Source organism: Rhinolophus hipposideros (assembly GCF_964194185.1).
Source record: "Rhinolophus hipposideros genome assembly, chromosome: X".
Taxonomy (NCBI): domain Eukaryota; kingdom Metazoa; phylum Chordata; class Mammalia; order Chiroptera; family Rhinolophidae; genus Rhinolophus; species Rhinolophus hipposideros.
The window spans coordinates 26567697-26589212 of record NC_138046.1 but is presented as its reverse complement, the minus strand read 5'-3'; the positions used below and the strand labels follow the sequence as shown (position 1 = coordinate 26589212).

The following is a 21516-nucleotide window of genomic DNA, read 5'->3' as shown; positions in this document are numbered from 1 at the left end:
TTTTTATTTGATACATTTTCATATTATGATTGTCATTGCAGTGGTAATTAGCACCTCTATAATGTCACATTATCATTTCCTTTCAGTGGTTGGAATAATTAAGATCTAGTTTCTCAGCAAATCTGATGATTATAATACAATACTGTTGCCTATATTCACTATAGGTACTGTGCAAGGATTCAATTCTTGACTTCTTGTTACACAGAGCAACAGTGCCTAACACATAGTAGGTATCCACTCAATAAATATTTGTTGAATTAATGAAGGAAAGAAGGAACTAGAAATTCTTTCCAATTGTAGTGATAAGGACCAAACATTTTGAAGAATTCTTTGCAAAGAAGTTTTAGCCAGATCCCATTTATTTCAGGTTGCTTAACACTAAATCAGTAACCTCGAATACCACAGACTAGCATTAAAATAGTACCTACATCATCACCAAGTTCTTTTCTGTAGATTTTATAATCTCTTGTTTTCCTATGTTCCCAGAAGGCCTTTTCCAGAAATACATCCACACAATTGAGGCACCTCAGTTGCTCAAATGGTAAGCGGTCTACATGTTCTTGAGGCTTGTCTTCTGAATGCCAAACTGACTTTTCTGACATGGATAAAATACAGGACAGAACAAGCCTAGATGATCTGTTCACTGTAGCTAGGTGCCTCTTTATAAGGAATCCAACAACTACTAAACTTTATCAGCTTTTTTTTTGTATCAACTCTTGCTGGAATTTTAGAGAATCAGAGCAGTAATAACTGTAGTAGAGTTGTGAACCACTCTGAAAAAAGGCACCAGAGGAAAAACGATTTAGATGACGAAAAAAATAAATTTAACTGTTCTGCAAAGTTCAGTCCTTTACAGTACAAGGACTCAGTCACTGAGAATTTACCATGTGCCAGAGACTGTGCAAAACACTGAGGACACAAAAATAAATAGGGCATAATCTTTGTTCCCAGGTAGCGTATAGTTTAGGAGGGGAGAATGGCTGCCACTATTCTGAATTATCAGAAAATGGGCTCGATGCAAATCATAAGAAACTCAAGGTCACTCAATCTGTTTTTTTTAATCCTTAGGTCAGTGGAACAGAAGCAAAAGAGTCATTATTTATTCAAAACAGTATTTCCCAAATTTGCCTGATCACATGTACTACACCAAGGGGCTTGTCAAAATATACAAAATATAAATTCTGGGACCGGCCCGGTGGCTGAGGCAGTTGGAGCTCCCTTCTCCTAACTCCGAAGGCTGCCGGTTCGATTCCCACATGGGCCAGTGGGCTCTCAACCACAAGGTCGCCAGTTCAATTCCTCGACTCCCGCAAGGGATGGTGGGCTGTGCCCCCTGCAACTAGCAAGGGCAACTGGACCTGGAGCTGAGCTGCCCCCTCCACAACTAAGACTGAAAGGACAACAACTTGACTTGGAAAAAAAAAGTCCTGGAAGTATACACTGTTCCCCCAATAAAGTCCTGTTCCCCGTCCCCAATAAAATCTTAAATATATATATATATATATAAATTCCCAGATCTCTGTCCTGGAGATTCTCATTCAGTAGGTTTGGGGGCGGCCCTCCACTCGATTTATATGACCAGGCAACTTTTGGAAACATGATTTAGAAGAAAGTTACAATATGTAGCAACTGCGGTAAAATGGTAAAAAATATAACATTAACTGGTCTAGAAAAGGCTGACTTGCTAAAAATTTTATTCTGGAAAAGTTTGCCTCAGCAGAAAGAGTGGGGAAAGGCTGATCTTCTTGGCTTTAAAAAAAAAAAAGCGTCATTTGGCAGTGTCCATGAATTCTGGATCTTTGCCCACAAGTAGTCCAATTTCCTATTTCCTATTTAAGGAGGTGTGAAGGATTTCGAATAGAGAAAAATGTTCAAACATCTGACCGTCAGGTCAGGGGTCAGCGATCAGCTTGATCACATGGGCAGCACGATGTTTGGTGACCAAATAAAATACTACAAAACAGAAAATACCTATTACCTAACCTATCTGTTCCTCAGTGCTGAATGCAGACATAAAGTGGTGACTATTAATTACCTTCAACTATTTCTGGAAAGAGGCAGAGCATCGAAATACAGTAAATAAACAAATAGTAGCAATTATGGTTTTAAAGCAAAAGGCAACATACCACGTTTTCCCGAAAATAAGACCTAGCTGGACAATCAGCTCTCACGCATCTTTTGGAGAAAAAATTAATATAAGACCCGGTCTTATGTTAGGTAAGACCGGGTCTTATATTATATTATGTTAGATGAGAACCGGTCTTACAGTAAAATAAGACTGGGTCTTATATTAATTTTTACTCTAAAAGACACATTAGAGCTGATTGTCTGGCTAGTTCTTATTTTGGGGGAAACACAGTATAATGGAAACGAACCTGACAGTGATGACAGATGTGGATGAGATCATTTTGAGGTAGGTTTAAAGTCAGCTAACATTCTGGCAAAGAATTGAGGGGGAAGAAGAAAAAAAAAAAGGAGGGAAATGGTATATAAACAAACAATGCAAAAACATAGGGTAGATGCGACTATGTGAAAAAGAAATCAGATTAAAAGCAATTAGTAATCAAGCTGCAAAACAGGGTAAATTCCTAAAATGATAGAATCATTTCTTTTTGAAATTGTTACCTCAATCCCACCTACTTCTAAAGTCATGTGATGTTATACTCTGGTGCTTGGCCAAAGGACAAAAAATAAGTGTATATAAAGAGATGAAAAGAGAGGTCAAGAAGTCAGAATATATTCTACAGCAGACTACCTTCATACAAAGTCATGTAATGGAAAAAACCTGTTTGAGTCTGTAATTTTTCAGTACTAGTTCCAATATCACCAACCACCTTCAAATGTCTAATAAATCAATTTAACTCTGGAAATCCAAATTTAATTGATGAGAACTTTTGGTCAGATTTCAGAATGCTGGTAAAAGTTGTGAGTTTTAAGCAAAATAAGTATACAAAGTTTGAAAGGTCAGTGTGGATGAAAATCTTCAGCTTACCTAAGTTTCTGTGTAAATTTCTGTGCAACGTGCATAGAGCACCCTCATTTCATTGCACAAAACCTACACAGATGACATTATAGACGGGGTATTCGTTTAAAAGGTAAGGCAGAGGTTTTTAAGTTCCAAGAGCAATACATCTTAGGACATACCTCCAATACACCCATCAGAAAACATTTTCTTGAAGCACAGTAACTGGAAAAACTGTTCAAATGCACATTTTCAAAGATAACAATCTAAGTGAAATGTTTTCCAGTTTTTCATTTTTAAAGCACCCAGAAGGTGGTTCCACATTGTAAAGGCCTCAAGGATAACTTCTGACACTGAAAATGTGAGTGTCGTCCGATGGTCAAACACTACTGATTTAAAAACAAACAAACAAACAAAAACACACAAAAAAACGCACCTCCTACAGGTGGATAATTCCTTACCCCCATGAAGTCGTGCAGGTTGAAAATGAGCATGCTCAAGATAAATTGAGATATCTGATGAACAATAGGCTAAAGAGAAATCAGACTCATTCTTAACCTTTCGAGATCAAACTTTAGGAAGCAGTGTGGAGTTGTGGCAATTGGATTAGGGGCATAAAGACTGGCAAATTGTCCTTTGCCATATCTATTAATTAGGTGGACTGTGGACAAGTAATTTCACCTCTCTGCCTCAGTTTATTACCTATAAAATGAATGGATTGAACTTTACTGCAAAATCACTTCCAGCTCTAAAATTTGATGAAACAACTTCATGGAGAGCAAATATAATGTTTTCTGCAAACTGTTTATTTGAAGTATTAAAGACCACTAAGATTAAAACTGACCAGACATCCCAAATTAATTCTGGGTCAGTTCTCCTGCTGACTGGTGCACAACCACTGACTCCTTACTTGCACTTCACTGTTTCTGTTTCCCAGGGCATTCACAGGGTCCTCAAATCTATGGATCTCATCCGGGGATTGGAAGGTAGGGCAAGTAATACCCTTATTTACAGCATAAACTAAAGCGTGGGGCTTAAGTGTCCCATTTAAAGTCTCACAACGGGTAAATGGCAAGTCTACCTTACCTCATTGCTTGAAAAAGGCGAACTTGGGGTGGCCTGGAGGTGGCAATGGACACTACTAGACAGCCAGCTGTTCTGTTATCCCTGAACAGCAAACCCTCTCAGGAAAAGGCCTCAAGCCGACTACAGGGTTCAATTCCCTTGAAGGTCAGGTCAGCACGGCTTGGAAAACTCATGGTTTGGATCTGGCCAACTCGGAATTCTCACCACTGTAAGTGTCTTAAGCTTTTCTGGGGGAGGGGGGTGAGCTGCGAGGCATACGGAGCCTGTGCAGCCCAGACCCTTGGTCTTCGAGGTGGGGGTTGCCCCGGATGGGTCAGTCACCTGGGAGCCGGTTCCTCTGCCTCGGGCCTGGCACGCACACTGTCCGCACCAAGGGTGCCAGCTTCTGCTTCAAAGCACCCGCCGCCAGGCCTCCACACCGGAACATTTCGGCAACCGCTACTCCGTACCTCCTCCTTCCTTTCTTCTCACGCACAGAGACACGGGTCAAACACCGTGGGCCCCCGCCCGCTTACCCTGCTCCCGTCACACGCACTCTACGAAGGCTCCTCCTCTCAGCTTGGCGTGGGCATTGGACAGTTAAGCTGGCCTACTAGTGCAGAGGAAAAGGAAGCGCGACCGGAGGCTTACTGCGCAGGCGTAGTACTCAGCGCCACATTGTGATTGGCCCACACGGAGAGAAGATTTGCGCGTGCGCCTAGCTCCCTGCACCCTTGCAAAGTCCCTGGGCTTGCTTGTTAGTTTTCACGGGTTGGTGGCAGTATGTTCGGCTCAGCGAGTTTGAAAAGCTGTCCAAGGAGGAACCCGTGGGGCCGATTTGCCTGGCTGTTTGTGGCGAGTGCTGCCGCTGTGTCGATGTTGGCAACTGATATTAATATCACCTCAAAAAGCGTGGCCTCAGCACCAAATTTTTTCTGTTTCAGGCCACTAGCTACTACTAAGTACTAAGCCTTCCGGATTCTCTCTGTGGCTGTAGTCCACTTCCAGTCTTTCCATAGATTTGAGCCGGGGCTCCTGGCTTTCCAGATTCGGATTGGACTTCCGTCTTTTACAAATTGCCTTCCCACCCAACCCCTATTCTGGGCACTTTACCACTATTCTGGGGCATGTATTCATTCCGCGCTCTCTTTTCCCATACCGCTTTTATATTATGCAATTCTGAGTTCTAAATGCTGTATCAGATGCTGCGGATAGTCTCTTGCTATTTTATTATGACTTCGTTTTTTGAGAGCAGGTGCTGGCAAAAAGCGTTCCTGCTTCACAGACTTTCTGTGAGAGAAAGCCTAAGCAGGACTTTCAGAGCTGTGGGAGGAGTAGGGTGCGGGGCTGAGTGTAAATAGGTGTTTTGACTAAAATTGTAAGCTAAATTGGAAATAAATTTTGGCTGTATGCAAAACATAACATACGCCTTTTTCAAAGTTTTGGGTTACATACTTAACAAGTATTTATTGAGCACTTGCTATTTGGACTATATGAAAAGAGCTCTGGGGGATATGAAAAATATAGGAAGTGGTCGCTGTCCAGGTGGGGAGATGACATACACTGGTCATTTTAAATAATAGTATCTGATGTGGTGCAAGAGCAAGAAAAAAGAATATGAGATGAAATAGCTAAGGAAGGACTTCATGGAAGAAGTATTACTTGAGCCTGTCTTGAAGGATGAGTAGTGAAATTCAAATAGTGGAGGAGGAGAACTGATATTTCAGATGGTGAATACATTGGGACCGAAGGTAATATTTTAGTGATTAAACACCATTGATTTTGGATCCAGTCTGCCCCAGGTTGAATCCTGGCTCTGCCACTTGGACAAGTCACTTAACTGTGTCTCACTTTCCTCATCTACCAATCTCACAGGGTTGATATGAAGATTAAATGAGCTAATATTCATAAAGCATCTTAGAGGAAGCACCATGCTGTTTAAATTAAAAGGCTTGGAAGTATAAAAGAAACAAAACCCAGCTCATTTTCAGGACACAATGGCAGAGAGTACATACTAGTAAGTAAATGAACAGGTTAATATGGTGAGGCCAGATTTGAACTAGTCAAAGTGTTTGGCCGCAATCGTGTAGGTGATGACATTATTTTTGGCTTTTAGTAGAATAGGGATAGAGAATGAAATTACTAAGGCATTGTTTCAGGAAGTTTAACCCAGGAAGCAGTCTTTACTGGGTGAAAATGATCCAGGGATCCCTTGTTCATTAAGAGTAATGTTCATACACGATGTAATACAGAATTGTACACCTGAAATCTATGTAAATTTACTAACAATTGTCACCCCAATAAATTTAATAAAAAAGGGGGAAAAAAAAGAGTAATGTTCAGAAGTGCAGGCAGTGGGCAACTTTTCCCCTAGGGCTGCATTAGGGAATAAATATTGAAAATATCAATTCCACAATAAGGTAAAAGAAATATTTATATTTAGTATTGTAAAAGTTTCACAGATGTTGATATTTCTTGCTATTTCTAAAAGCCAATAATAAACATGGATTGATTAAATAAAAAGTTAATCATATCTGTTGGTGGATGAGGCTTTGGAAAACACTGTCAATATTATGATGATAAGGTACCTATGAAAACAACTGGGTACATTTGAAAGACAGTCATTTATGATGCACAATTAACAAAGAAAAGGCACTGTACAGCACTTTTAAGATATTTTTTCAATAGGTGCAATGAGGTAGATTGCTTGTCCTTTAAATTAAAAATTATATTTCATTTTTTTTGTAAAAGCAATATACACACATCAAAAACTAACTCCAAAAATATAAGTGGAAGTTCCCCAAAATCTCATCCCACAGAGGTAACAAACACTTTTTATTAGGAAATGGGGTCCACTTTGAGATATCAAGACTCCAGAAATTAATGTTTCTACCTTACAAATATAATGTGAACTCTCAGACTCAGTGACGAGTTTTTTGCTGGAAGCATATGAGGTTTGACAATTAAGTTCGCGAACTCATCCTAGAAAAAGTGTTACATACCTCATTGCTGAATATCATTATGGTCACCTTCGAGGCATTCCCCATGGGAAGCTATGCACCCGACTCCAGCACCTAGTCCACCCTTCAAAGCAATTTTGGAACTCATTTTCTAGAATGGCCATCAGAGCTGTCATCGTATTACCCTTGATGTCCTGAATGTCATCAAAATGTCTTCCTTTCGGGCCGGCCCAGTGGCTCAGGCGGTTAGAGCTCCATGCTCCTAACTCCGAAGGCTGCGGGTTCGATTCCCACAGTGGCCAGTGGGCTCTCAACCACAAGGTTGCCAGTTCAATTCCTTGACTCCCACAAGGGATGGTGGGCTGTGCCCCCTGCAACTAGAAAAATGGCAACTGGACCTGGAGCTGAGCTGCGCCCTCCACAACTAAGACTGAAAGGACAACAACTTGACTTGGAAAAAAGTCCTGGAAGTACACACTGTTCCCCCAATAAAGTCCTGTTCCCCTTTCCCAATAAAATCTTTTTTAAAAAAAGTCTTCCTTTCAATATTTCCTTTATCTTCGGGTAAAGAAAGAAGTCATTGGGGGCCAGATCAGGTGAGTAGGGAGCGTGTTCCAATACAGTTATTTGTTTACTGGCTAAAAACTCCCTCATAGACAGTGTCCTGTGAGCTGGTGCATTGTCGTGATGCAAGAGCCTTCAGTTGTTGGCAAAAAGTTCAGGTCGTCTAACTTTTTCATGCAGCCTTTTCAGCACTTCCAGATAGTAAACTTGGTTATCTGTCCAGTGGTACAAATTCATAATGAATAATCCCACTGATATAAAAAATGTTAGCAACATCGTTGCAATAAGTTCACAAACTTAATTGTAAGACTAGTGCATCTAAATAATCTTATGTGGATATAATTTTTTATATTAGAAAGTTAGCATTAATTCTGGCTATAAATTGGCAAAGCTTCTTTCCGCTCTACCTGTTGGATATGCCTAATTCATAGTTGCCTGCCCCCCTTTTAATAGCTGCTCTTCTGTAGATAATGATCACCAGGAGCATTAGCTTCGAACACAGACGACAATGATGCTGCAAACTATTATCTAGACACCAACCAATCATAAAAACCAAAAATGCTGTACAATGGTGATTGGTATTCATAATGATGACCTTGGATTATCCAACTAAGATTAAATCCTTCTTGAGATGGTTTTAATATTGAATTGCATGATCTAGGGTTTTAGAAACGGGTGGCCCACATATATGCTAAAAGAGTTAGCTATAAATATGTCTGCTAACTCAACTAAAAAGCTTACCCTGTTTCCCGGAAAATAAGACCTAGTGAGACAATCAGCTCTAATGCGTCTTTTGGAGCAAAAATTAATATAAGACCCGGTCTTCTATTGTCCGACTAGGTCTTATTTTCAGGGAAACACGGTATAACTAGAAGACCCCATTTCCCCAGCCAAGTTACATTTTGAGTAACTTGGACTGGGCTGAGCAGTCATATTCCACTTTGTTTACAGACCTATCACTGATGCACCGAATTGTTTTTCTCACAGTGGGAATGGATTTAGTTATGTTTGTCTCTTCTGCAGCTCAGCCCCACACAAGAAGGATGGCAGCTCATGTGTGTTGCTGGAGTCCCTGACCTTGATGACATTAGCAAATAACTCATGTCAGTGCTACTGGCATATGTTAATATTACCTTAGCCTATGAAATATGTGGGAGGATGGTTAAAGTCTTAAAGCAAACACGAAAGTGGTGCACTTTATTGTGTGTAAATTGTACCTCAGTCAAGTTATTTTAAAGAATTTGTGAACCTGCAAATCACATTTGGGAAAGGGAATACTGGTCTTCACCAAGATGTGTGATGCTTAATAAGCTTGGGGAAGCTGCCCCCCAATACCATAAGAAAGTTCTGTTCATTTATCATTTTCCAAGCATAATTTAGGCTTTTAACAAATTAGACCCAACCACTTTGTTCTACATTCAGTTCCAGAGGGGTGAACCCTCCTAGGGGTTTCCAATTCCTTTTGAAACTCCACCATTCTGGAAGGACTTATGATTACATGCAGGGCTCGGGAATGCAAGAGGCTGTGAGATTTACGCCTTGTCCCAAGATCCCTCCACCTGGGCTTGGAATGGTTAGCCCCAGAAACAAAGTCCCCTTTTGCTGGAGCTGCCACCACTAGCTTCCCCGCTTCTCCTACCCCCTGTATGGCTCCCTCCGGTGGCCGACCTTCCCCATTGGCCAGCCAAACACAACTGACTGCAGCAGCCAATGGGAGCTGCTCTCCTGAACATTCAGAAGATGGGTGTTCGTGGTGTGATGAGGGAAGGTTGGCGCCTGGCACGCACCCCCCACACACATCTGGCAAGTCTATGAGAGAAACAGTAACTCCCCCTACACATGCACACCGGTGCCCTGCAGCGTGTATTGGCAGCGCCCTCCCTGACTCCTCCCGCGCGCGAGTGCACCTGCTTCCTCAATAAAACAGAGCATCCCTTTATCCCAAGGCTTGGGAGGGAGCTGCAGAGGCTCAGCTCAGCTGCCTGCAGCTCTGGAGGTGTCTCCTCCCTGCACCCAGTCCCCGCCGAATAAAGTGGTGTTGCTCCGAGGCTGAAGTGCTCCAGAGCGGACCCCTGTGCGCTCCGAGAAAGTGGGGGTGGGGAGCCTGAGATCTATAAAATAAATGGGGTCATGGAGAAAGGAGGACCATCCCGGGGTGGTGTGTGCCGCTCTCCCCACCCTCCTTTCCTCTGTAAGATTCCTCTTTGCGGTGTGTCCCTGGGGTCCAGACAGGGGAGGGTCTAGGCCAAGGCGCCACCGCAGCTGCAGCGGCGGAGGGGGGGTCGCACGCCCCAGCGGGCCCTCCGAGGGCAAGGCTGAAGGAGAGGGCTCGTGCTTTGCAGTCTCTCTTCCATCTCTCCTCCCCTGACTGGCTTTTGTGTTGGTGCCTCCGAGCTGCGAGGAGGGTGCACTGGAGGAGGTGGAGGAGGAGGAGGAGGAGGAGGAGGAGGAGGAGGAGGAGGAGGAGGAGGAGGAGGAGGAGAAGGAGGAGGAGGAGGAGGAAGAGGAGGCGGGAGAGCTGGGGTGAAAGGCTCCCCGCGCGCGCGCGCGCACGGGGACGACGCACGCACACACGCGCGGACACACTCACGGACACGCATACACACGCACAAAGCTCGCTCGCCTGGAGCGCACTAACGTGGCCGTTTTCTTTGTGTGGAGCCCACCAGGAGGGTTGGGGCCCCGGTCCGGTCCCTGGGAGATGGCGCAGCCCATCCTGGGCCATGGGAGCCTGAAGCCCACCTCGGCAGCTAGCCTGGCATCCCTGGAGCTTGACTCGTCGCTGGACCAGTACGTGCAGATTCGCATCTTCAAAATCATCGTTATTGGTGACTCCAACGTGGGCAAGACCTGCCTGACCTTCCGCTTCTGTGGGGGGACCTTCCCGGATAAGACTGAGGCCACCATCGGTGTGGACTTCAGGGAGAAGACCGTAGAAATCGAGGGCGAGAAGATCAAGGTGATCCAGACGGTCAGGTCCGGGAAGGGAGGGCTCTGGGAGGGGTCCTCGCCTGACGCATGCTCTAGTGGTTGTGAACGGTCTGGTCAGGTTCGTGGCTGCGTCGCTGCTTGCTGAGCTCAAGACCCTCAGCACCTCCTCATCCTCTTTTGCCTTTCTCAGCCGCCTGGTTCCCACCGTGCCCGTTTTTTTCTTTTGGGCAGGCGGGAGAGAGTGCATTCATGCCCTCTGTCCCTGCCTGACAGCTCCTGCCAGGAAAAGCATGTGTGATCCCATCCTTGACCCTGAGCCAGGAGCAGCAGCACCTGTGGGCAGAGGGAAGTGTGAGGTAACCTGGTCCTGCTCTGTGGGGTGGATCCCAAAGCACTTGACACATCTTGAGGTTTCTTTTTCCTCTTGGGCGCCAACAGGGTGCAAAAACCCACTTTGGTTAAGCCCTGAGACATTACAGGGGAGGAAAGAATGGAAATCCACAGAGAATTACAGCTTATGGCTAAGATTATGGCTGAGCTGGAATAGGGGTGGAGTGGGGTGGTTCTGGCACAAAGTCATGAGCCCTTTTATAGAAATTGAGACAGGGTCACCTGCCAGCCCTTCATAATAGACAAAACTTGTTCTTTTGGAACAGTCCCTCTCAAATGATATCTTCTTTATTTGTCTGGGGTACCTAATGCCATTATTCACTCTATTGGTATTGTCTTCAGCAGGCCTTTGTAAAAATGCAGAGCAACTTCTCTGAGGGCCAAGGGAAGTAAGTGTCTTGCTCCTACCCTCTCGTTAGTTTATGAGATCAGCTAAGTACAGATATTCTTGTCTGACCATTTGTACTCACTTTCAGTTCATCAACAGTGGAAACTCGATAGGACAGGGATATTTCAATGTGCAGAGGCGAGTGGGAGGGGGGACATGACAAGGGCAGCTTAATGTGTCAGGGGAACAGAGGGAGGCAGGGTTATGGGCAGGAAAGTCACCTCAAAAGACAGGGCACTAAAGACCAACTCCACTAGACCCACAACAGGCCTTTTCTTGAGCCTATGGTCAGATCCTGTCCTGCAAAGGTAAACCTCCCTCCTGCTGGTCAAACAGCTCAAATGACCACAAGGCCCCTCTAAGCGTGAGGTGGAGAGAAGGGCTGAGTAACTGGGGAGAATGCGGAACATTGTAAACTGTACAGGCTCCTTGATTATTAAAATGAACATGTTTTAAAATGGCTTCAGAAACCTGGCCAAGTCACTAGATATGTCAGGAAGATGGGCATTGCAGTACTGGTAAGGGAAAGTTCTCTAGAACAACGAAACCCCAGGGTCCGGAATATAGGACACTTTTGAAATAGTGATATTTCTTGCCTCTTACATTTTGGGGGGAATTGCTACATTTTCTTTTTAAAGTCAAAGTAGGTATCTGTCTTTTCTCGTTTCCCAGGGTTTTATGTTGACATTTGCTTGGTTAGAACTTTCTCTAGTGTGTCTAGCTTCTTTATGTAAGGTTGTAAGATTCTGGAATTTCTAAAGCATCCAAAGTAGAAATATACTTACGGATGTGCTCTTAAGCACTCAAGACCCTTAAAATTTAATACTATTGCCTGTTTAAAATCAAGTTTCACATTGGGCCAAACAGCTCTCTGGATTTAAGAGGGGAAATAAGTCCACCTGAAATGTACAGGGAGGAAAAGGGAAGTGTTTGGGAGTCTGGGGGAGAAGGAAGCTAGAAACTGGAAAATGGGAGGTGAAAAACGAGTGGAAGAGGGTCATCACCCAGTGACCTTGGGGGAATTTTTAAAAGGTTCCTTCCCTTCCAACAGTCCAGTACCTAGCCAAACTGGATTTTATAGTCTCTGCCAAAGATTCTGGACTTTTTCCCAGGGGGCAGTGCCTGTGACAGTGTGACTCACTAGAAACGGAGCTCAGCAGGACACCACGTGCAGAGAAGTGCTCAATACAGGTTTTTCAGAGGAAGGTGATATTTTCAAGAGAGCCTTGTGACACTTGGTGATATGAAGGAGCCCTCTGAGAGCAGATTCTGAAGGAGCTCAGGGTGGGATGTGGGTGTGGGGAGATGGTGACCCTGCCTCTTGTAAAGCTGCTGCAACTTCAGGGCCAAAGCCAGCAGGCGGGCCCAGCATGTCTGCGGGAGGATGGCAGAGCATAGCAGCAAGCGCATGATCTCAGAAGAAGATTTAGTCCCATACTCTGGCTGGCCGGGTGTTTCTCAAGGAACAAGTACCAAAACCATGCTAGGAGGTGACTACCAAAGGCTTCTCCCTTTGGGGAAGAGAGAAAAGTCCAGTCTGCCAGGCTGAGGTGGCCCTAGACCACAGCCAGCAATGAAAGGCTGTCAGGCTATAAAAATGCCAGTCCTCTCAGGAAAATGGAGAGGGCTCAGTGAGCTCTTCTCTCAGTTCAAGATAGGGTGTGGCCTCTCCTGGGCTGCCTCCCTGTGCCCCAGAGTAGCACTATGTCAACCCCTACAGGGGGATGACTGATTTAGCATATTTGGGGCTACTCTCTTAATTACCAGTGCCATCCCTAAGGCTTTGAAACCCCATTAGGTGTTTCCAGTCATTGTGTCCTCACCGCATCACAACATTTGTAATCCAGTGTTTAAAGGAGCGTCAAGAAAATCCTCTAATAGGGTGGCCAGTTAGCTCAGCTGGCTAGAGCGTGTTGCTAATAATACCAAGGTTGCTGGTTCGATCCCTGCATGGGCCACTTTGAGCTGTGCCCTCTTAAAAAAGAAAAGTATCTAATAATAATAATAATAAGCTTCTACTTTTTGAATAAACAAAGAGCATTTTTATTTGATTTTCACAACAGCCTGTGAGATTAGGACTATTATATTATCATTCCTGTTTTATAGATAAGGAGACCAAAGTTACAGAGATTAAATAACTTGCCCAGGGGCTGATGGATCTGAGCTTCAGTCTTTGACCCTTGAGCCTAACTAAGCACTTCACCATCTCATTATCTTGCCTTCCCTCCAACAGGGCCAGTATTTCAACCTAGATTTAGAGCCCGTGCTCTCTACCACTGTACCTACTCTATAGGGCAATATCTGACCTGGGAGGCAGTGTGCACAGGGGGAGGTGGCATACTGGGCAGCCAGCCTGCTGGTCTTTTCTAGACCAGGGGTCCAGGGTTATAACCCCAGGACCCAGAAGCCTTCAAGATGGAGCTGTCAAGGTACCCCAGACATTGAGCTGAGTATCTAGGTTTTACTTTTTTGCCCCTTGACTGTCTCACTTTGGGTGTGAAAATCAGAGATGTTCAGAGATGGAAGAGACTTTAGAGAATCTCTAATCCAATGGCTTCATTTTACAGATAGGAAACTGAGGCTCAGGAAGGGAAAGTGACTTGCCCAAGATCACCCAGGACCAGGCTTACAACTCAGGTCTCCTAATTCCCCTTCCAGTGCTCTTTCCATATAAATCCCTGTTCTGGGCTTGTCCCATGGTCCATGCAACCCATGCAGTTACCTGTGACAGGGACGTGGAAGGACATCATATGAGAAAGCTGACAGTCCTTCATGACATCAGCCTAGGAAGGGTGGGGGCATTCCCCCGACCCCCAAAGGAAGGGTGGAGCTTCCCTTGATGACTATTATGGGTCTGTCTCCTACAGGTTTAGCTAAATCAAATTGAGTCTGTCTCAGACTAAAAGCACTGGAAAATACCAATTAGGAGTGTACGTGGGGTGGGATGAAGGAGGTATTAGAGGGGAGACTCAGAACAAATTTTTGAGCCATTCTTTGTAAATTTTCATGGAAGTACCTCCTCCTGCCTAATTTGGTTCCTTCCACGGGCTGGGCACTACGTCAGCTCCAGCCCTCTGGACCAGGCAACCTGCAGGTCACACATAGCTGTGGGCAGGTGCCACCTGGGACTATGGATTTCTCTTCCTCTGCTGATTACTTGGAAAAACACCTTCCTGTGTTACATTACCGAGTGGACAGAGGCTGAGCTAAGTGTTCTCTCAGAAGCTGCCTGCAGTCAGAATGACATCATGTCTTCCTTAGAGTTTCTGAGCTTCCATCTTCTTCCGGTTAACTTAATGTTAATTAGCCATCAGTGTGTGTTTCTCTGTTTGCCTTGCTGTTTCAATTTTTGTGCATAAGTTTATCTTTGTCTCTGTCCTCCTTCGCCAATCTCTGGGTCAGCCTTGTGTGTGTGTGTCTTAGACACTGATAGGACAGTCCAGCTAGTTAAAAAAAGATTTGTTTTGAACTTTTCCCATCATCCACTCGGCACCCTCCAAAGGTTACAGATGTATTTTTCTCCCCTTTTCCACTTCAACTCTCCCTTGCTGGCCTCCAACAAAAGGACATTCATGCCTCATCTACAGAAAGATGCCAGATATGTTCCCTAGGGAAAACAAATACTCGTGTCAGCTATAAGCACATGCAGGGGGTAGGGAACTTGCTGAAGCTTGCTCAGGCAGCAGTAGCCCCGGGAAAATGGTTTAAAAGGCTACGTTTATCTCTGGTAGTTCTCTATGCTATGCACCCTCGACCTTCCTCCAGCATCCTCATCACTTTAGACCTGCCTCCAGCCACCGATGGCAGATTGCTGGCATTCCTCTCTCCTCCCTCTCCCCACCGACTGTCTTTGCCTTGGCTAAATCTCGTTGTCAATAAGCCAAGCTTTCTGTGCTTTCCAGGATGAGAACCAACGGATCCAAGGACTAGTGCTACCAGAAGGGCTGATGGGCCTTCTGAGACAATGGCAACAACTAACATCTGCACTTTATATTTTGCAAAACCTCTTTCTCATGTGTTATGTCATTTGCCTACTCATTTGCTTAGCTAGTAAGCAGAGGAGCTGGAACCCAGGTCTCCCAATTTCAAAGCTACTGCTGCGTTTCAACAGTACCCGCTCAAGTATTTGTCGGGCCAGACTTGATGGTGGAGGTTCAGGCTACAGAGGAATAGTGTATATTAGGCACTGTGCCATGTACTTGCAATGAATGCTAATCCTCACAGCATCCCTACAAGTTTGCTGTGGTTATCCTCGGTTTCCAGAGGAGGACACTAAGACAGAGTAAGTAACTTGCCTAAGTACACCTAACTAATAGTATGTGATTGTGCTGAGATTTGCACCCAAGTTGATTTGATTCCACTACACCTCACTGGCCCTTCGAGAGAAAAGAGGATCTGGGGAACACATATTGGCTAAAGGGCAGCTGTCACCTCTGGCCACCACGTGGGTGCAATGCTCACAGGAAGGGAAGAATGGACAAGAGGAGTGCCAGCTGCAAAAGGGGAAAGACATGCTTTCACTGTCCAGAAGGGGCCAGGGGTTTATGAGGATGTTGAGAAGAACACAGACACCGAAAACCCCAAACAAAATGAGGTCTTTTGTGTCCAGTGAGCCTGACTGCTGTGTTCTCCCTTAGTGATGGCTCTTCTGATTTTCTGCTGTAAGCAGCCTGCTTCCTGGCTCACCTCTCACCACAAACTTGGGGTAGGGTTTATAAAGAGCTGAAATGGGAGCAGTGCCTACAGTTTAAATTCTGAGAGTCCAAATAAAGCTTCAAGGCTCCCCATCATACCGGAAACGCAAAGTTGATCTCCAGCAGAGAGGGCCCTCCCTGTAGTTCCGGCAACTTGGGTGGTGTACACAATTCTGAAGCCAAAGAAAAGCCAAACCACCAATCTACTCAGCCCCAAACACTTCACACCCACTTGTGTGCCCAACTAGTGGCAGATATTTTTAGAGTCCTGAGCTCATGTTGTTAAAGCATCTGCCACATGCCTGAGGGCTGATAGGGATTCAACCTTATTCAGAGGCAAAAGTTAGGACTATTGGGGGTGGGGGCGGAGGTGGGGACCGGGAGCCAAGTGGTAACAATATTCTTGTGCTATACCTGCTCTCTTCCCACTGACCTCCATTCCTTCCCTGGCCTGCTCTCCCTTTCTTCCTGCTCAGAGCATCAAAGTGGTGGAAGAAACGAACATCTCTTCTGTCTCTGCTTGTAGAAGCAAATCAGTCTTCGAGGTCTTATGCTTTTCTGCATAACCAAAGTCAAATGTTCTCTCCAAAGTTGCCTTGGCAGATAACTAGAATGCCAGACTGCTTGTAGTTCTAGTGGTTCAGGCCAATACTGCTTTTTGATCATGATGGTGATGATAACGATGATGCTGAACCATAATGATGAGTGATGTGATGCAGAAAAATAGAGCTTACAGTTCAGCTGGAGAGATGCCATGAGCACTGATGAAACAATTAGAGAACAAATAAATATATTCTAAATGGTGTGGTACACACTTAAAATGCAACAGAAATTCCTAAGAAAAGAGAATTGAACTCGGAGAAGGTTTTGGGAAGAATTTGGAGGCATGAGCTGAGCCTTGAAGAATGGATAGGGCAATGAGGGGGCAACCGATTCTGCAGCGGAAAGACCAAAGGTACAGAGGAGGGAATGAACCAGGTGTAGCTCAATAATTGGAAATGAGGTTGGGTGGAGTCAAATTATGGCAGACAAGATTTTTCCTTTGATGCCACATGCAGTACAGGGCTATCATAATTTCCTGACGAGGAGGATGACATGCTGCTAAAAGCAGGGATTTAGGAAGGCTAGTTTGAAAGCAGTATGCAGAAGGCCTGGAGTGGAGACATCTGGAATTCAAAAGACTTCACAGTGGTCCAGGAGTGAGGAGCGGAAGGTCTGGTCTAGGGACATGAAAATCAAAAGAGAAGAATGGGTGAATCTGAAGGTTGTGCCAAAGGCATGTGTCGGCAATGTCCATAGAGGGAATGAAGGAGAGCCTGGACAATGAAAATTGATGCTCAGAATGATGACTCCGGGGCTCTGTAAGATCTTCACTCAGCAAGGAGATTCAGTTATAGTTACGAGATTATATTTATTGACTTCTAACTCCAAATGAAAGCTATACTTCGTTTTAAGAGCCATAGTAGTCAATCAGTGGCCACAATCAAATTTTCTTCGATAACAGAATTGTATAGGGCCTTGGGACCGTCATTCTGAGTATGAATTTCTCTTGTCTAAGACTTTGGAGATGTAAAGGGAAACAGATTGGGCTGAGTGTGCGTTGACTCCAGAGTGTCCCTTGGGAGCTCTATGTCTTTGTATATGTTTCTTATAGTGGCATTTTTTCTTTGTAATTTGGCCTTTATCCCAAAAGCTGAGATGCAGAAGAAAAATCCAGGGAGTTAAATCCCGTTTTATATAACAGTGAAGTGAACTTAAAATAAACTGAACTACAAGGTGAGATTTTTAACACTTAAAAACAAAAGTCATGCAAAAAAACCCTCAAAACAAAGTGGTGAATGCTTACAGTAGAAAATTTGGAAAATACAAAAAAATAGAAAAAAATACATATTACCTATAGTTCCACTGCCCATAAATAATCATTATTGTTCTGGCTTATATACTTCCAGTTTTCCTATGCATGTGTCTATGTTTAATGTTTTTTTTTTTAAATTGGGACCACAGAATATTAAAAATTTCATATCTTGCTTTCACTTACTTATATTTTGTGTGCATTTCCTCCACCATTTATTCTTTGAAAATATTATTAAAAAAACTACAAGTATCTTTTATGCACATAGATGTAAAACTCCCCAACAAAATATTAGCAAATTGAATCCAACAATGTATGAAATGAATCATAGAACACAGAGCCAGGTGGAATTTATTTCAAGCACGCAAGGCTGGTCCAATACTCGAAAATCAATTACTGTATTCCATCACATCAACAGACAAAAGAAGAAACATCATATAATCATATCAAAGATCCAGTAAAAAGCATTTGAAAAAATACAACACACATTCATGACAAAATCTCTCAGCAAACTGAGAACAGAGTGGAACCTTCAACTTAAAAAACATTTACAAAACAAACAGTTAACATCATAGTTAATGGTGAGAGATTGGGTGCTTTTACCTTTAGACAAGGTAAGGATGTCCTCCTCTACCACTCCCATTCAATATCTTACGGAAAGTCCCAACTAATGCCAAAAGAAAACGTATATATGGATTGAGACTGAAGAAATAAAACGTTTTTGTTCGTAGTTGACATGACTGTCTATGTAGAAAGAAACCAAAAAATTGACAAAAGAAATTCCTAGAACTTGTAACTTACTTATAGTAAGGTAGAAGAATACAGAATTAATATATAAAAGTCAGTTGCTTTCCTATAATCTAACAATGAGTAATTGCAATTTGAAACTTAAAACACCATTTACATTAGCATTAAAGAAGAAAAAAAGAATAGGTAAGTATAAATCTAACAAAATATGTACAAGATCTATACGAGAAAAACTACAGAACTCTGAAGAAAGTAATCAAAGATCTAAATAAAGGAAAGATATTTCATGTTCTTGGATAGGAAAACTCTGTATTATTAAGATGTCAGATTTCCCAACTTGGTCTATAGATTCAATACAATCCCAATCAAAATACCAGCAAGGTACTTTGTGAATATCAACATTGATTCTAAAGTTCCTAAGGGGAAGCAAAAGATCCAGAATAGCTAACACAATACTGAAGAAGTACAAAGTTGTTAATAGAAGACTGACACTACTGAATATTTAAGTCTTACTACAAAATTACAGTAATCAGGACAGTGCTTTATTGGTGAAAGAGACCAATAAATGAATAGAACAGAATTGAGAACTGAGAATAGACACACACACAAATATAGTTAACTGATCTTTGACAAGACACTCCAATGGAGAAAGCATAGTCTTTTTTTTATTTCTTTTTTTTAAATTAGTTTCAGGTGCACAAGACAAAGTAATACTTACACGTTTATCATTTATATCCCTCACTCTGTGTGAACCCCCCCCATCCTCTATCCCTCTGACGTCGCACAGAGCCATTGCATTTCCACTGTCTCTATTCCTAATGCTGTACTCTGCTTCTTGTAAGTATATACGTACATATACATACATACACACACACACATATATATATATATAAAATTATAGTTGGCATTCATTATTGTTCAGCTTCAGGTGTACAGTGCAGTGATCAGGCATCTACATCATCCCTGAGGTGGTCTCCCTAATGGGACACGTGTCCATCGGATACCCTACAAAATCTTTACAACATTATTGATTACATTCCCCAAATTAATTTTCAAAACCCTGTGGCCATCTTGTGGTTACCGACTGTTTTCTAATCCCCTCACCTTCCCCCTTATCCCCACCCCCCGCCCATCTAGCAACCCTCAGTTTTTCCTCTTTGTCTCCTAAACTGTTTCTGATTAGTTCATTCACTTATTCTCCTCTTTAGATTCCGCCTATAAGTGAGATCATATGGTATTTGTCTTTCTCTGTCTGACTTATTTCACTTAACATAATGTTCTCTAGGTCCATCCATGTTGTTGCAAATGATAAGATTTCTTTCTTCTTTATGACTGCGTAATACTCCATTGTATAAATGTACCACAGTTTCTTAATCCAGCCATTGAAAACATTATTTTTAATAACAGCATAATAACACACTGTGTGTGTGTGTGTGTGTGTGTGTGTGTATATACACACATATATATATATATAGCTATTCCTCTCCTAATGAGCATTTAGGTTGCTTCCCATTTATCAAAAGGTATAAGTAACACTGTGATTAAGATTTTTGTACAAAATTTTGGCCACATCTCTGCTATTTCTTTTGTATAGATTTCTGGAAGTGGGATTATAGGCTCAAAGAGTTTTGAAGATTTTTAAGGTTCTTGATAATATTGTCAAACTGCCCTCAGAAAAGTTGACCAATTTACATCCCAGTTTTCAACTAAAAGCCTTAAGATTTTTCAACTCAAGATATTCAACTAAAAAATCTTAAGAAAAACTTTATAAAACCTGAAAGAAACTTCTTTCTATACTTTGATAAGTCCATTCTGACAATCTGTCAAGAAAGCAGTGCCTGTGTCTGGGCTTGTCACCTCAGTTTTATAATGCCACAGAACAATGTTTTCTTCTTTCTGTCTATTCATGTTTCGTTTTCTGACTCCAAATATGGGTTTTTATGTCTTTCAGGTTCAGGTGTGGGACACAGCCGGTCAGGAACGCTTCCGCAAAAGCATGGTTGAGCATTACTACCGCAATGTGCATGCAGTGGTCTTTGTCTATGATGTCACCAAGATGACATCCTTCACCAACCTCAAAATGTGGATCCAAGAATGCAATGGGCATGCTGTGCCCCCGCTAGTCCCGAAAGTTCTTGTGGGCAACAAGTGTGACTTGAGGGAACAGATCCAGGTACCCTCCAACTTAGCTCTGAAATTTGCCGATGCCCACAACATGCTCTTGTTTGAGACATCGGCCAAGGACCCCAAAGAGAGCCAGAATGTGGAGTCAATTTTCATGTGCCTGGCTTGCCGATTGAAGGCACAGAAATCCCTGCTCTATCGTGATGCTGAGAAGCAGCAGGGGAAGGTGCAGAAACTGGATTTCCCACAGGAAGCTAACAGTAAAACTTCCTGTCCTTGTTGAAACCAAATGGTGTAAATACAAGATCAATTATCATTGGAGTTTTTTCTTTCCCTTTTTCCATGCCTGCATAAATGCTGACACCTGCTTGTTTCCATACAAAAAAATAGATATTAAAATAAAATTTGTATAGATTATCACATGCCTTCATGTCTTGTTTTCCTCTGAGAAGATTTTTCTGATTGTGATGAGTAGAAGAGGCAGCTTGCCCTACTAGAATGATATGCCCGTGCTCAGGCACACTCCCTGCCAGCCTACTATGACATCTGAAGACCTCATTGTCTGAGTCACTTCTTCAGGACAAGTTCATTGTCTCACTAAGTGTCATTAGTGGGCAGAAATGCCCAGGAGGTGGGGGATATAGGCTAGATATCCCATCTACCAGAGGATCATGAACCAATGCAGGTGGCAGGATAGAGAAGTTTTGAAAGGAGATGTTGACTCATCAGTGTTTCCTAGGCTCCCTGTATGTTGAGAAGAAGCTGCTCTCTCCTTAGTTCCCAAAGTTTAAAAATGAAAAGTATAGGTTACCCAATGGGCCCAGCTGCTTCCAAAGTGT

The 21516-nt window shown here is 43.2% G+C and overlaps 2 protein-coding genes across 7 annotated transcripts in view; one reads left to right on the top strand and one right to left on the bottom strand.

The window, feature by feature from the left end:
* AIFM1 (apoptosis inducing factor mitochondria associated 1) overlaps positions 1 to 4663 on the bottom strand; it is a 36962-nt gene extending 32299 nt beyond the window's left edge. For 2 of the 5 annotated variants that reach the window (XM_081042577.1, XM_081042578.1), the window contains exon 1: positions 4370 to 4610. In XM_081042577.1, the coding sequence (XP_080898703.1) occupies positions 4370 to 4475 (106 nt within the window). In that variant the 5' untranslated portion in view covers positions 4476 to 4610. Of the gene's footprint in view, positions 1 to 4369 lie in introns of all 5 variants that reach the window. The other 3 variants (XM_081042579.1, XM_081042581.1, XM_081042580.1) reach the window with 3 other exon arrangements.
* Positions 4664 to 10094: 5431 nt separating this feature from the next.
* RAB33A (RAB33A, member RAS oncogene family) lies at positions 10095 to 21093 on the top strand. Of its 2 annotated transcripts, none has more exons than XM_081042294.1 (2): positions 10095 to 10510; positions 20505 to 21093. In XM_081042294.1, the coding sequence occupies exons 1-2, from the start codon at positions 10253 to 10255 to the stop codon at positions 20958 to 20960; spliced, it is 714 nt and encodes a 237-aa protein (XP_080898420.1). In that variant the 5' UTR covers positions 10095 to 10252; the 3' UTR covers positions 20961 to 21093. The 2 variants fall into 2 exon arrangements, with proteins under 2 accessions (XP_080898420.1, XP_080898421.1); XM_081042295.1 differs by having other exon boundaries at positions 10119 to 10527; positions 20505 to 20741.
* The last annotated feature ends 423 nt before the right edge of the window (positions 21094 to 21516 follow it).

Coding starts and splice junctions, on each gene's coding strand:
- RAB33A (XM_081042294.1), top strand. CDS start 10,253: ATGGCGCAGCCCATCCTGGGCCATGGGAGCCTGAAGCCCACCTCGGCA. Junction 10,511..20,504: donor TCGAGGGCGAGAAGATCAAG/GTGATCCAGACG, acceptor TATGTCTTTCAG/GTTCAGGTGTGGGACACAGC.